Consider the following 16105-nt stretch of genomic DNA (forward strand, 5'->3'; position numbering starts at 1 on the left):
AAACGTGGTTAGCCAGTAGCCTGGAAGGGGTACCATGAGATTATAAACCAGACTAACAGCCAGCGTTTTTACTCAGGCCGAGGCCATGGCCTTAATTTTGTTCACACAACTACATATACACATATACACATTAAACACAATTTAACAAAATTGATGTAAGCTTGGGCTTTGAGCCTCAGGGTTTGGCAAAACTGCCAACTAAAGTGTTGAGGGTTCAATAATTGTATTTTCTGAGATGTGTTAGACATGTGTCTACTTTATTGGGATAAGACAGATACTAATTTTTAAAGCAAGAAGCATTGTGGTCAGAGCCACAAAATTGTCAGGAGCTAAACTGTCATTAACCAGAGAAATCAGAGCGAGAATTCTGAAACATCTGTAAAAACAAGAGTGAAAGGATTAGGAATCTCCTTGTCTCTTTTCACACTAAATTAATTGTCACAGAGTGTGCCTTCCCCCAACCCCCAATGAATTGTGCAACAGCTGCTTTAACACACACGGTTTTCATTTCAAGCAAAGATAAGTCACAAGGTTAAGAACATTCCGACCACTGCTAAATTACATACATCGAAAAGAGGCTAGCCAATAAAATTCTATTTTTAAAGGGTTGATTTGGGATAAAAAAAAAAAAAAACGACCCAGAAGCTCGTATAAATCAATGTTTAATGTGTAGATCCTTCTTACAATGTTCCAACATGCTTTTCCTTCAGGGATTGCTGACCAGCAGCTATATCATTTATGTGAAATACCAAATTCTTTAATTGATTATTGATGTCTCTCTTGCCACACTATCATCCTTTTGATAAACACATGGATCTTACAAAACTTTTCTCCGTTTTACATATCAAGGCTGTTCCAACATCTGCTCACATGTCCTGCTCAGTTCTGCTAACTTGACTCGAGAATAGTCGATTCTGTTTAGAGCCATTGTGCCATCTTTCCGAGCACTGTAACTTGAGCCTTCATGTGGCTGTCCAGTGGCCACCTACATACAGAAAAAAAAACAGAGGATGATATCTGCAGAATTTAGTTTGCTTTTTATATCCAAGAAACATTGGTCCTTACTTTTATTTCAAATTCACATTTTCTCTTTGTAACTTGGGTATGATAATATTCCTGTTGCAGGGATTTCCTTTTATTATCCAGGTATGGGATTCATTATCTGGAAACCCATTTATAAAAAAAACTCCAAATTACAGGAAAGCTGTTTCCCCATAGACTTTCATACAAATAATCCAAATTTTAATATGATTTGATTTTTCTATGCAACAATAAAACAGTACATCTAGTATAGGTAAATCTAAAAACAACTGGACTTGCTGAGTAATCAATGAAGACGTTTCACTACTCATCAGAGCAGCTTATTCAGTTCAACTGACTGTTGTGGGAAGTTCTCTTAACACCACATACTTCAAGTACAAGGACCATTTTTATAGACAGAAACATGGCTGTGCAACGGGTTCTCCAATCTCTCCCATTGCAGCAAACTTGTACATAGAGGAAGTAGAAAGGAGGGCCTTACTTACTTTCCAGGGAACTACACCGAGTCACTGGTTCAGGTATGTGGATGACACTTGGGTTAAAATCAGATCCAATGAAGTGGCGGCCTTTACAGAACACATTAACTCCGTGGACAATAACATCAAGTTCACAAGGGAAGATGTCCACGAGAACAAACTTGCCTTTTTGGACTGTTTGATATGCATCCAAGAGGGGGTAATTTGAAGACGGAAGTATACAGGAAACCCACTCATACGGATCAATCTGTTGTTCGATTCGCACCATCCGCTGGAACACAAACTGGGTGTCATTAGAACTCTGCACCACAGGGCGGAATGTGTGGCAACAGATACCAAAGACAAAGAGCAAAAACAAGTGTGTGGCTAACCAGACTGGGCCTTTGTCAAAACAGCAGCAACCAAGCCCAACAGGAACACCAATAGAAATAACGGCCCGGAGACACATAGTAGGTGAAACAGTCATCCCATTTGTAGCTGGATTGTCAGAGAAACTCAGGAGGATTTTCAACAAACACCACGTCCCTGTGTTTTTCAAATCTAGCAACACACTGAGACAAAAACTGGGACACCCAAAGGATCTAACACCAAAAGAAAAACAGAGCAATGTGGTATATGGAGTCCAGTGTATCGAGGAGTGCACAGATTTATACATTGGGGAGACAGAACAGCTGCTCACCAAGCAAATGGCTCAGCATAGGAGGGCGAACGTTACAGTGCAAAACTCAGCTGTCTTTCGATACCTAAAAGACAAGGGACACTCCTTTGAACATAGCAAGGTCCAAATCTTGGATAAAGAAGACCGCTAGTTTGAACGAGGCGTGAAAGAGGTGATTCATATCAAGGTGGAGAAACCATCCCTGAACAGAGGCGGGGGCCTTCGACACCACCTGTCTGAAACATACAATGCTGTACCCCTGCGGTTTCAGAACACTTCACACATTCATTCATGCGACTCACACAAATAACACCTGTTTCTAGGAGTTGCATGACACATTGGATAATCCTATCACAGTAACTACACAGAATCAACACCTCTTCTTCAGATGTCACCACTTTGAAGAGTTACAATGTGCCATAGTGATTGGATAAGTGGAAGAGTTTATTTACCGAGAACTTCCCACACCAGTTGAACTGCAAAAGCTGCTCGGATGAGTACTTGAGTCATTGATTACTCAGTCCAGTTGTTTTTAGATTTACCTATACTAGACATACCATGACCTGGATGAATGCAAATCTTCATAGTCATAATAAAACAGTACAGTGCACGGGATTTAAACTAAGATATACAAATAGGCCCAAAAATCTTTGGACAGAGAACTTTTTTCTAATTTTGGTTCTGTATATTACCACAATGAATTTTAAATAAAACAACTCAGATGCAGTTGAACTGCATACTTTGAGCTTTAATTCAGTGGGCTGAACAAAAAGATTGCATAAAAATGTGAGGAACTAAAGCCTTTTTTTAACACAATCACTTCATTTCAGGGGCTCTGTTGTAAGATAAAGATGTATGGGCCTAACTGTAATTAACCACATAGACTAAGAATAATAGTCCAATGATAAATAGTAGTAAATCAAGTTATGGAAGAGGCCCAGGTGCACCGCCTATGTCTACGTGTGTGTAACACAAAACGTGTAAGGCTACACTGATTTGACAAATATTTTACTTATTCTACTGCCTGGTGGAAGATTGTCTTTTTTGAGTGCCTGCTCTACAAATATCTGGTGAAGCAAAATCAGCCATTTGGGTTTATGTAATGTTTAAATGATTTTCAAGATCCAAATTACATAAAGATCCATAATCTGGAAAACCCCAGGTGCTGAACATTCTGTATAACAGGTCCCACACCTGTAAAATGTGTTCCCAATTGCTTACAGATCTTGCCTGTAAAGCCATAATACTATTGCAAGCCCAAGCCCTTATAATATTATTTTACAGCAGTTGCTTATAGAAAGCAGTCTTAGAAGATTAAGGAGTCAGGCCTGAATCAAGGGAGCAGCAACAACTACATTTTCCCCAGTCATCCTGGCAAACCGTCAAAAAGAGACCCCAGAAGCATCTAGAAAAACAAGTAGGGTATTCCACTAGTATTGCCCTTTAGTGTAATTTTCTCCTATTACCCCAGGCTCCAAGTCGCCAACGGGGCAAACCCTACAGTGGGGAACGCTGCTCTAGCATATTATATTTGACACAAAATATTTTGATTACCTGGGTGAGATAGCGGATCTGTCCCGAGAGTTCAGACTCTACTCTTTGCACTGAAGCTGTGAACTGAGCTGCCTGTTTGTCTAACATACGTTCGTTTGGCTTCTCTTTTGAAAGCTCTAAAATTGCATTTCCTGTTAAAGATTAAAAAAAAAAAATTAGAATCAAAATAAATTGCAGTTTAATGCAAAAATTATTACACAAGGTTTAATACCTGCATTGAGCAATATTGCTGCTATTTCACGCTCGATCTCCTCCAAAGCACGTAGTCTCTCATTTGCCATGCCAAATGTGGCCATAACACCAGAGATTTAAAAATGGGTACCGGTATATTGTAAATCCTGCTATTTCAATAATCAAACCTAAAAACACAGAAAAAAAAAATTAGTTCCTAGTATAATGGTATCTTGTCAAGAGCACCTTGCTTGGATCTTAACAAACAGAGCAATATTGTGACAATAAACATCTATGAAAAAAAATGTCTCCCTCACAGCTCAAACTTCTGTTCTACTAACTTTCTTCCTTATGCTTCTTGCTTGATTTTTTTTAATAACAATTAAAAAAAAAATCATTCTGCAAGACTGATAAATGTATTTGATGAACTCTATTACACACTTCACTGGTTCCTATGCAGGCATGAAATGCAGATTTGAATTAAGTACAAAAGTTTGATGGGTAGTCAGTTATTACATCAACTACATGTTGCACAATTGCATAGGAAATAATGAAGCATAAAGCATCTTAAAGGGGTTGTTCACCTTTAAGTTAACTTTTAATATTATGAGTGATATGCTAAGACAATTTGCAATTGGTCTTCATTTTTTAGTATTTGTTATTTTAGTTATTTAACTTTTTATTCAGCAGCTCTCCAGTTTGCAATTTCAGCCATCTGGTTGCTAGGATCAAAAGTACCCTAGCAACCATGGATGGATTTGAATAAGGGACTGGAGAAGACTATGAGAAGACCCGCATAGAAAGAATCGTAAAAAAGCAGCAATAACATTAACTTTGTGGTATTTGTTTTTAGATGGGGTCAGTGATCCCCCATTTGAAAGCTAGAAAGAGTCAGAAGAAGAAGGCAAACAATTCAAAAACGATATAAAAAAAAATTGAAGGGGCGTGGTTTGGATGGCGGAGTGAGCAGTCGCAAGCTAGCTGAGCTCCCGCTTCTCTGACCCCTAAAGCTTATTAGATATCATAGAAACGACCAAAAATATGAAGAAATCTCAAAAGAACTCTTCACAGGGGACATCGCAAAGAACTCCGATGACCCGAAAGGAGAAAGACATCGATAAATTCTTTAACAGATCATCGCCGTTGCGAACCAACGACAGTGACTCCAACATGGCCGACGAGGAACACGAGGGGGACAGACCGTGCAGTCAGCGGCCCTCCTTATCCCCGCATACCTCTGCAACAATGACGCCTGACCTTACGGCCTTAATCGCGGCCCTGCCACAAAAAGCAGACCTCAATCGCCTGCTAGACGATATCAAAGAGGCACAGAGGAAAGAGACTGCAGAAATCAAGCAAGACCTGGCGGCCATGTCTACGAGAATCGGAGCCCTGGAGGAAACGCAAGGCGACCTCTCGCTTTCGGTTAAACAAAATACTGAACAAATAGCCAAACAAGCTCGGCATCTCTTTATTCTTAGAAGGCTGCTCGAAGATGCCGAAAACCGTAATAGGCGTAACAATCTAAGAATACGGGGCCTCTCAGAGGAGATCTTACAACCGGACCTTAAGCAAACGCTCACGGATCTCTTTAACGATCTCTTGGCTCAGGGCAGAGATACCGATATCCCTATCGATAGACTGCATCGGGTTGCCGGCAATAGACCTGGGAGACCGAGAGATGTGCTGTGCTGCCTTCATAATTTTACCACGAAGGAAAGGATACTTCGCCAGGCCAGAGACATCAAGTCGGTAAAACTGGACGAGGAAACCATTGAAATTTACCAGGATCTGGCGCATTCGACGGTGTTCCAGAGGCGCCTACTCAGGGAAGTTACTTCTCTTCTCAGGGAACGCAATTTCAAGTATAAATGGGGGTTTCCCTTCGCTCTCCTCGCCAACTACAATGGGAAAACATACGCACTCAAGAAACCCTCGGATGCCCCGCGCTTCCTCAACGACCTGGGCATACCTAGCGTGGATCTCCAGGAGTGGGGTAAATTTGTCTACTCCGACGGCACCGCTCCACACATCCAGGACAAGGTCCCGGTTACGTGAGTAAGAGGTCCTTCTTATCTGAATTTTACACATTGATCCCGAAAGTTTAGGCTTCCACTGCGGTGTATCATAGGGGCCACGACTCCGTAATTTCATCTCAGGATTTAACACACTGTACCTTACCGCAAGCCTCAGCGGCCTAGAGGACATATACACGCTAGCCGATACTTAGATATGGGGCTACGGCTACGGGACATGTGTCACTGGATTTATTTTTATTGTGTGTCACCGGAGTAACGGGCCCTACTTTCGCGAACACGCTGCTGTGCCCCTGGGCATTACGCGAACCTAGTTGGAATTTTCTCTCTTTTTTGTTGCAGTAGAGATTTCTATTGCATAAGGAAGGAGATCATTTGGTTTTCCTCTTTCCCTACTGTTTTCGGGGCAATGCTTAGTTTTTCCATGCAAGCATATACATGCTCGATGCCCCCACCCTGCATTGTATGCTAATACATTAAAATGGTCTCGCTTGCATCCCCATGGAGACACTATCTACTGTAACCAACTATCCGGCATTTGCTCCCTTTATGTCATTCGGTCAACCTCCCATAGGGACCCATGTCGACAGGCAGCGACTCCCTCAAGTTCAACTGTTCCCTTCAGTTTGTGTGATATGCTGTTCAATTGTACATGATTTGCCCAAATTTTCTCTCTTCCACATGGAAGTTCTCCCATGAGTAACACAAACCTCAACCCACTGGATATCGCAGCTTCTACAGTGCTTATACTCCCTTACGGAGGATTTTACAGGACTCCTCTTGCAACTCAATGTGGATCCTGGTTTGTGCTTGGCGCTTACCCTACTCTAAAGTCATGATGCATGTTTATTCATAAGAGGTTCTACTTCTGACGCTGCCTAGTTATAGCAATATACATCTGAATGTTTGACAATTGGAACTTGCCAATGTATATATAACTCGATTGCACATTGTGAGACTCTCTTAACAGGCACATTATGAACTCTTGTTCTATTGCGGGGGCATACAGGAGTTTTTTTTTTTTTTTTCTCTTTTTTTTTTTCTAGAATATACTCCTCCAAGTGGGACTTCTTCTACAATTTACTATTGGCTACTGCCGTATGTTGCATTTGACGCTTATGATTTAACGATATGTTACGTGTTTATGTAACGTCAGTTCTTATACTAATGTTCATCAAACTGTGTTACTATTGGAACCCACCAATGAGCATGCCAAGCTACTATTTCGTCAGCATCTGACTTATTCGGTGTAAGACATGCTCCCATTACATCGGGAGGAAATAATATATACCTGTATTTTTTTTTTTTTTTTTTTGTACGGTATTGCACTACCACTCGCAGTGGTAACCACCTTAGACCCATATATAGTGTTTAATCTGCAGTTCTGGAGTTTGTTCATTCATGTTCTGTTTTAATTCTGTTAAGGTCTACTTTTGCCTGTGTACATTTTTATGCATCCATAATGGTACCCCCTTTATATGCCAGTACAGCGACTGAACAGTACGAGCCTCCCACACCAGGCGCATATTAGACTTTTCTTTTGGGTGGGGCGGGTGGTGGGAGAGGAAGGAACGAAGGTGCGAGGGAAATCCCCCCCCCCTTTTTTTTTTTTCCCTCTCCCTCTCTCTCTCCCATTCCTTCACTATTTTCTAACCATACCACCATAGAGAGACCTCATACCCGATTTCCCCATTCTGGTGACTACTTAGGAATCATTTGGTACACCTTTCAGTCGATTTCTACACGGATGTATGCTTTTCCCGTTTGTTAATGACATAACGAATGGTAGCCCGCATTATGATTTTGGCCTTCTCAGATTTGCTTGGCCACATAGAATTTTCCCTTTTTTTTTTTTTTTTTGTATACGACCGAACCCTACAATGATTTCCCACACTGAGGTTCTGTTAACATTCTACCCTATTGTGTTTGGTTAGGGAACCGTGTCATGACCTTGTGTGTGTTCCCTTCCCTTCCCTTTTTTTTTTCTTTTCTTCTCCCACCGCAGGAGTCTAGGCCCTGGCAGGCTTTCAGATACACTCCACCATGCGGACTGAGAAGTACGTTGATAGGCTTTCTAAACATGACTTATTTTGAGCCTCCGGGTCCTTGACCCAACCCTCTCCAGCCGCCCAGCTTCACTTTTCTATCATTGTCACCCTTAATCGAACCCATGTTCCCCTGCAAATTCGGTCTCACCAATTTTTCTAGTGCCACCAACTTACCCTCTCTTGGAAAATACCACCCTTCCGGTCTTCGCGGACTATTGAGATATGTCCCCAACGGCTTGGTCTTCCACTTAGTAGGGTCCGGGAGGCGGTTGCTTTCACGCTAGGTCACCGAAGGACAACTTCCACCACCAACAACCCTCACCTATCGCGCCATTAGTATTATCTACTCAAGGAATGCTCTAAGCTTCCTGTGAGCAGAGGCGCACTCCAACTCTCCTCTCTTCCCAACGAAGGAAGGGACTGTTCTATCCTTCTACTACTTTCCTTCCCCCTACCCTTGATCTCAACCTTCGTTTACTTCATACTATCTACCTGGCCTCTTGGTGCAGCGGGAGGAACTAGCTTACTTGATCCTCTTTATCTCCTTTTATTGTTCTTGCATACTTTCACGTAATATGTCCAAGCATGGGCCAGACTCGTTCCAGATCATCAGCATTAATGCAAATGGGCTCAACTCCCCCCAAAAAAAGATTCTTCTCTCAGCAGATTTACAAAAAAGAAAGGCGAGCATTGCATTCATACAAGAGACCCACTTTAAAGAGGGGAGCACCCCTAAATGGAATAATAAACATTTTCCGGACATATATTGTAGCAGGCCTCAACCCACAAAGGTCAAGGGAGTCGCTATATTATTAGCTAGCAACTTTGAATTTACATTGACAGATAGAAAAAGCGACCCCCAGTGGCCGCTATATCTTTATAAAAGGTACATTTCTCGGGAAAATGTATACACTGGCGAATATTTATCTTCCTAATTCAGATCAAGCAACGGAACTTTCTCGCATTACTGACCAACTCCTCTCTTTCGCTGAAGGCATTCTCATTCTAGGAGGTGATTTCAACCTCCCCATGGAACCAATACTAGACTGCTCAGCAAGTCATACCAGTGTCCCCAGGTCGCTTATAACTAAAGTCAAAAAACTCCTTCACCAACTGCAGTTAGCGGACCCTTGGCGCATACTCTTCCCAACCACAAAAGACTACACATTCTATTCCCATAGACACCACACTTATTCCAAGATCGATCATCTATTTCTCTCACATACTGCTTTACAGGACGTGCTTAACAGTCAAATCTTACCTAGGACGTGGTCAGATCATTCCATGATTACTCTCACCCTTCGCACACACCCCTTAACAGACCTAAAACTAATTCATGGAGACTTAATGAATCTCTGCTCAAAGATGAACAGCTGACTTCGGATATAGCCTCCAAAATCACAACATATTTTGAGGAGAACGATTCTCCAGAAATTTCGCCGGTTATTTGCTGGGAAGCACATAAGTGCGTGATTAGGGGGTACTTGATCCAAATGGGCGCCAGAAAGAAAAAAGAAAGAGAACAAAAATACCGTACCCTCCTAGATAAAATAGCCTTATTAGAATCGACTCACAAGCACTCACTACAACGTGACACGTTCCAGGAACTAACAGAGGTTAGGAAACAGCTGGCAGACCATTTAGAATATTATACGAACAAAGTGCTGACATTGACAAAACACCGTTTCTATGAACATGGCAATAAATGCGGGAGATTATTGGCCAGAATATTAAAATCCTCACAATCCAAGAACTTTATCCCTTCAATACGCAATAACAGAGGCACAATTGAACATATTTCAGATAAAATAGCATCGGTCTTTCGGGAGTTCTACACGGCACTATACCAATTGCCGACGCAGACACCTCCTGACTTACTATCAGATAAAATTGACGAGTATTTAACCTCCGCCAATTTGCACCATATCTCCCCAGCTGTCACTGCAAATCTGGAAGAAAACATTACTATTGACGAATTAGAGTCAGTCCTTAAAGATACGGCCTCAGGTAAAAGCCCAGGCCCGGACGGGTTCACCATCCCCTATTATAAAATATTTAAAGACAAATTATTGCCGTATATGTGCTCCGCTTTTAACAGCATCTCTTTGGGAAGAACCTTTGATAAATCTTCATTAACGGCGCATATCACGTTACTCATGAAACCGAGTAAAGACGCAACAGACCCAAGTAATTATCGACCCATCTCTCTGATAAACACAGATATAAAATTATTAGCGAAAATCCTGTCCCATAGACTACAATCCCTCCTTCCTAACCTAATACACCCAGACCAAGTGGGGTTTGTCCCTGGACGGGAAGGCAGAGATAATACGAACAAACTGATTAACCTGCAATTCTGGGCTAAAAAACATAAAATTGAGAACCTGCTTTTATCTACTGACGCGGAAAAAGCCTTCGACAGGGTTAGCTGGAAGTTCATGTTCTCGTGCCTAAAACACCTGGGAATAGGACCTAACATGCTGGCATGGATCATGTCTCTATACAACAAACCGACAGCACGCTTAAAAATTAATGGCTACCTGTCAGAATCCTTTGATATTTGTAATGGCACAAGACAAGGTTGCCCGTTATGCCCCACACTTTTCATCCTAGCTTTAGAGCCCCTACTTAGCCACATCAGACTTAATCCGCGTATATCTGGCATCCCCGTACGCAACACGCAACACAAAATAGCTGCATATGCTGATGATCTGCTGTTTTTCCTTACTAAGCCTGTCACATCCATACCAGCACTGAACAGAGAGTTTCAGACGTATGGAACTCTCAGTAACTTCAGGATTAACTTCTCCAAATCCACAGCACTGAACGTCTCCATTTCAGACCTAACCACTCCTGCCTTATCCACGGGTTTCCCCTACAAATGGGCGCAGAAATCATTTACGTACCTAGGCCTTCAAATAACCAAGGACTTTTCAGATTGGGCCGAGCTTAATTTGAGACACGTTATATCGAAAATAAAGAAAGACCTGATCACTTGGAAGGACAAACCTATTTCGTGGTTTGGGAGAATGAACGTAGTGAAAATGAACATTATGCCCAGAATTTTATATGTCTTCCAAACTCTCCCGCTGCAGGTAGGGGAGACGCAACTGACTCATCTGCAAAAAATAATAAACTTTGTGTGGCAAGACAAAAAAGCTAGAATCAGTTATAATATGCTGACCAAATCCAAGCGGCAAGGTGGCGTGGCCTTGCCAGATTGCCGTTTGTATTACTTTGCGTCGGTGTTGTTAAGAATAATCGACTGGTCCCATTATGCAAACACAAAGTTATGGGTGGAAATAGAGCAACAATCTGTTTATACATATTTATTACATCTACCATGGATAGAACGCTCCTATAGACGATTGAAACATGCAGACCATCCTCTCCTATCTAACACAATGATGATTTGGGATAAATGCCGTACAAAATATTCCCTCACTAGCTACCCATCGCCTCTGCTGCCGCTGATAAATAACCCTGCCTTCCCCCCAGGTTTACAACCTAATTACTTCCAGGACTGGTTAATAGAGGGAAATCTCCAATTAGTACATTTCATGGAGAATAAAACATTTATTCCCAAAGAAAAATTACAAAATGCGACACAATTTCAGAGAATGGACCACCTAAAATACGCACAAATTTCCCATTATTTCCATAGTTTGGGAGGAGCACAAACCTTAGGCAGAGACTTAACAAAATTTGAAACAGCTTGCTCACTTCAAGATCCACCGCGACATACTATTTCTCTTTTATATAAACTGCTGCTGCCGACCACCAACTGGGGCTCGGTCTCATATATAAATAGATGGTTCAGAGATTTAGCAGTCCAATTAGAAGAGGCACAGATTGAAAATATGTTATCCAAATTACTGAAATGCTCAAAATGCAGCCGGATACAAGAATTAAACTACTAGATAGTTACTAGATGGTATTATACACCATCCAAATTACAATATATATATAAAAATTCGAACGGCTTCTGCTGGCGATGTTCTAGAGAAAAAGGTACCTTGCTCCATGTTTTCTGGTCCTGCGACCTCCTGGGACCGTTCTGGAAAGAGATATGCTCACTGTCCAGCCAGATCCTCGGCGAGGCCGTACCGGCGGACCCCTCACGGGTACTGCTATTTCTTAATACACAACCAGTAGCTTCTTTCAATTCTGGCCTTGAACCACAATTGCTAAATGCAGCCAAACTTCTCATACCGCTACACTGGAAAACTACTTATATTCCTACCATAAAGGATTGGCTTACTAAAATTTCTGAAATTCATAAATTTGAAGAAATGTCGTCTTACGACGCAGATCAGTTTGCTAAGTTTTCAGCGGTCTGGACAAGGTGGCTTATGTTTAAAGAAACAGACGTGTACAAATCTTACCTATAAGAGGAGCGAGTAATACATCTCCCTGCTGCACCCACTTTCCCCCCCCCCTTTTTTTCTTTCGTATCTTCCTCCTTTCCTATCTTTTTCCTACTTTAACCACAGTACACAAACTTCTTTTGGTGAGAGTAACAACAACATTAAAGCAGGTTATAGGATACGATTACGGTGTTATAATGTTTTATTGACTGAACTGTTATGCTGTTGGTCAATGTACATGTGGATGATACCGTGTAAGAAACTATATTGTATGTGCTATACGTATTCATTCTTTTTGACTCTGTATTGATGGAAGTTCTTAATAAAGCTTTGGGAAAAAAAAAAAATTGAAGGCCAATTTAAAAGTTGTTTAGAATTAATCATAGATAAAGTCAAAGATAACTTTTAGTATGATGTAGAGAGTGATCTTCTGAGATAATTTGCAATTTTAATTTTTTTATATTATTGAAGGTTTTTGAGTTATCAGCTCTTCAATTTGCATCTTAAGCAATCTGGTAACTAGGGTCCAAATTACCCTAGCAACCATGCATTGATTTGAATAAGAGCATGCATTGATTTTGAAGGGATTTTCTTCACATTTCTAAATGCAAAATTTTAAATACAAATTAGGGCTTGGATTCGAATCTTTGCAGAGTGATTTGAATGTGTATTATACACATTCAAATCACTCTGCAAAGATTCAAATCCAAGCCCTAATTTGTATTTAAAAATTTACATGTAGAAATGTGAAGAAAATCCCTTCAAAAAATGTTGGCTTCAGTTTTCTATCGCATTAAAGTAACTTGACTAGGTAAGCAGTAAAGATTTGGCCCTATCCTGCTAAAAAGATGAAGTTTTGTGTGAATTTTAATCTTAAATTTGCTACAGTTCTTATTCAATAGAAAACAATATAACCTGCTACAAGTTGTTTATATGTTAAGGCAAACCCCAAAATCCTTACAAAGTTGAGCCACCAAAGAGCTTTCAATTGGAAACACTTTAAAAATATTTCAGTTTCATGCTATGAGCACTTTTACTTGTCCAGTATGAATGAGTATGATATGGGGAGATCTTTCATTTAAAAAAAAAAAAAAAAAAACACTAATAAAGATCCACAACGCTTAAAAGGGTGGTTCACCTTTAGGTTAACTGTTAGTATGTTATAGAATAACAAATTATAAGCAATATTTCAATTGGCCTTTATTTTCTATTTTCTCTCTTTTATTGAAAATCCATACAAATCCATAATTGGACATAATTATGGGTTTATGACATATAGGATTTTAATGCTCTGCCACAGAGAGGGGAGTGTTCAAGTTATATTCTTCCAAAATATTTAGACACGTTAAAATATATATTCACAATTAAGGAATAACTAAATTAACAAGTAAAATAAAACAAAAATACATGATAAAACAAATCTGTCTTCTCCTCCAGGTCTTCATTTCTCCTAATTTTAAATCATCTACTTAAAAGTAAATGAATAAATTCGGGTTCCATGTTTGGTTTACTTACAGGATATAAGTCTGGTACTGAAAAGTAAAGGTTAAACCATAAACATATTCTATTATAAAAACTGATTGATGTGCAGTATATGCTAGTCAATAGGCCCTCACTTGTGTGTGTTATAGGCATCTGCTGCGACAATCAACACTTTCTCATTTGCCATAGTCCAATTAATTTTTGCACAAACATGTTTTTTTTTTTTATTGTTTTTGATTTGCTGACTCTTTCCCTTATTCAAATGGGGGTCACTGCGCCCATCTAAAAAAATGCAGGGTAAGGCTACAAATGTATTGTTAAGACCCTCTTCTATTCATATTTCAGTCTCTCATTCAAATTGATGTATGAATGCTAGGGTAATTTGGACTATAGCAACTCAATTTCTGAAACTGCAGAGCTGTTTAATAAAAATCTACAACACAAAAAAAACAAAAAATTAAAGCCAACTGCAAATTTTCTCAGGAAATCTCTCTCTACATCATACTAAAAGTTAATTTAAAGGTGAACAACCCCTTTAATGTGTCATAATCAGCCTTACAAACTTTTTACTATGGCTTAATTTTTATATTTCTAATGGTTTCAGTTCTACCACTTTCTGGAATGCAGTTGAAAATTCTACCTTTAAAAATGGGTGCTGGACTTTAACTCTCCCCTATAAAGCTGGAGAGCATCAGTCTGTGAGCCGACTACTTTGATCAAACACTTTTAAGGTGGCCATACACGGGCCGATAAAATCTGCCGACAGACTGAGTCGGCAGCTTATTGGCCCGTGTATGGGGGCCCCCGACGGGCTTCCCCGATCGAGATCTGGCCGAAAGTCGGCCAGATCTCGATCAGATGGGGTTAAAAATCCCGTCGGATCGCGGCCGCATCTGTTCGTTGATGCAGTCCCGCAATCCGACCGCCCGTTTGCGAACGCGAGGATCCGATCGTTGGGCCCTAGGGCCCACGATCGGATCAGACCGATATTGCCCACCTCAAGGTGGGCATATCGGAGGGAGATCCGCTCATTTGGCGACATCGCCAAACGAGCGGATCTATCCATGTATGGCCACCTTTACTTTAGATAAGGCAACTTAGCAGAATGGTGACACCACATGAATAATATCACCAAAGATCAGACCTTCAGCTATTCTTTTGGCATTCGGACTTCCAAATTACAGCCTGCTAGGATAAAAGGGGTTTTTCACCTAGTATTATGTAGAGAGTGATTTTCTGAAACAGTTTGCATTGGTTTTCATTTGTGATTTTTGAGCTTTTTATTCAGCGACTCTCCAGTTTGCAATTTTTGCAGTCTGGTTACTAGGGTCCAAACTAACCTAGCAACCATGCATTGCTTTCAATAAGAGACTGGAATATGAATAGGAGAGGGTCTGATTAGAAAGGTGAATAATAAAATGTATCAACAGCCTTATGGAGAGCAATTGTTTTTTAGATGGGGGTCAGTGAAAGCTGGAAAGAGTCTGAAGAAGAAGGCAAATAATTCAAAAACTAAAAAATGAAGACCAATTGAAAAGTTGCTTAGAATGGCATTCTATAGCATACTAAAAGTTAACTTTAAGGAGAACCACCCCCTTTAAGCACTAACAAACAGATATCAGCTACTCTTCCAAAAGAGAGAGCGTGTGAGAGAGTGAGTGAGTGAGTCGGTAGATAGATAGATGATAGATAGAGACTAATTGCAATTTCATAAACATCTATTGTGTATAGCATAATACAAAATATATATGGAGGGTAATTGCAATTTTGTAAAGCACCACTGCGCATGTTACAAATGAAGACTCACTAGCAACAGGGCAATAAGGAAAAATGTTTACTGACTATTCTTGATGCTGTTAAAATGAAGTTACATCAATGTAAATAGAAACCATACACTAAAACATACACACAGAGGCTGTAGGCTCCTTACACAATGGTGTTTAAAACATAGAACGTGTCTAGTTAGAACGTGTACGCGCCTACATAACCACACTGCGTTCCTCCGGTACACTGCGAAATTCAACCATACAATATAAAATATCTTCTTTTTTTTTTTTCATACAGTTTTGCCTCCTAAATCCACAGTACACAAAAATATGTTTACCTGGCTTCCCTGCGTCTCATTCGGCCAAAACAAAGATGGCGACCGATGCACTTCCGCCGTCCGTGCGTTTGAAAGGACAGTAATTGCGGCGTACGTCTACAGTGTGTTTTAGGCGTCCCTTTTGATAAATAGCGGGCGGGAGACAAATAATGGAGCATGGAAGGAATA

The 16105-nt window shown here is 40.5% G+C and overlaps 1 protein-coding gene across 2 annotated transcripts; it reads right to left on the minus strand.

Annotated features, from left to right (window-relative positions):
• Nucleotides 1-236: 236 nt before the first annotated feature.
• On the minus strand, nt 237-16075 carry med11.S (mediator complex subunit 11 S homeolog). Of its 2 annotated transcripts, XM_018237865.2 has the most exons (4): nt 15938-16075; nt 3941-4088; nt 3730-3860; nt 647-985 (listed from the first exon to the last, which is right to left on the minus strand). In XM_018237865.2, the coding sequence occupies exons 2-4, from the start codon at nt 4023-4025 to the stop codon at nt 845-847; spliced, it is 357 nt and encodes a 118-aa protein (XP_018093354.1). In that variant the 5' UTR covers nt 4026-4088; nt 15938-16075; the 3' UTR covers nt 647-844.
• Between the last annotated feature and the right edge of the window lie 30 nt (nt 16076-16105).

This window comes from Xenopus laevis, chromosome 1S (assembly GCF_017654675.1).
Source record: "Xenopus laevis strain J_2021 chromosome 1S, Xenopus_laevis_v10.1, whole genome shotgun sequence".
Classification (NCBI taxonomy): domain Eukaryota; kingdom Metazoa; phylum Chordata; class Amphibia; order Anura; family Pipidae; genus Xenopus; species Xenopus laevis.

Bases quoted from the DNA above. Each gene is read 5' to 3' on its own strand.
- med11.S (XM_018237865.2), bottom strand. From the start codon at position 4,025: ATGGCCACATTTGGCATGGCAAATGAGAGACTACGTGCTTTGGAGGAG. The intron at 3,861-3,940 runs GTATTAAACCTT...AATCTTTAACAG, and splicing joins AGCAATATTGCTCAATGCAG to GAAATGCAATTTTAGAGCTT. The intron at 986-3,729 runs GTAATCAAAATA...TTCTGTATGTAG, and splicing joins AGATCCGCTATCTCACCCAG to GTGGCCACTGGACAGCCACA.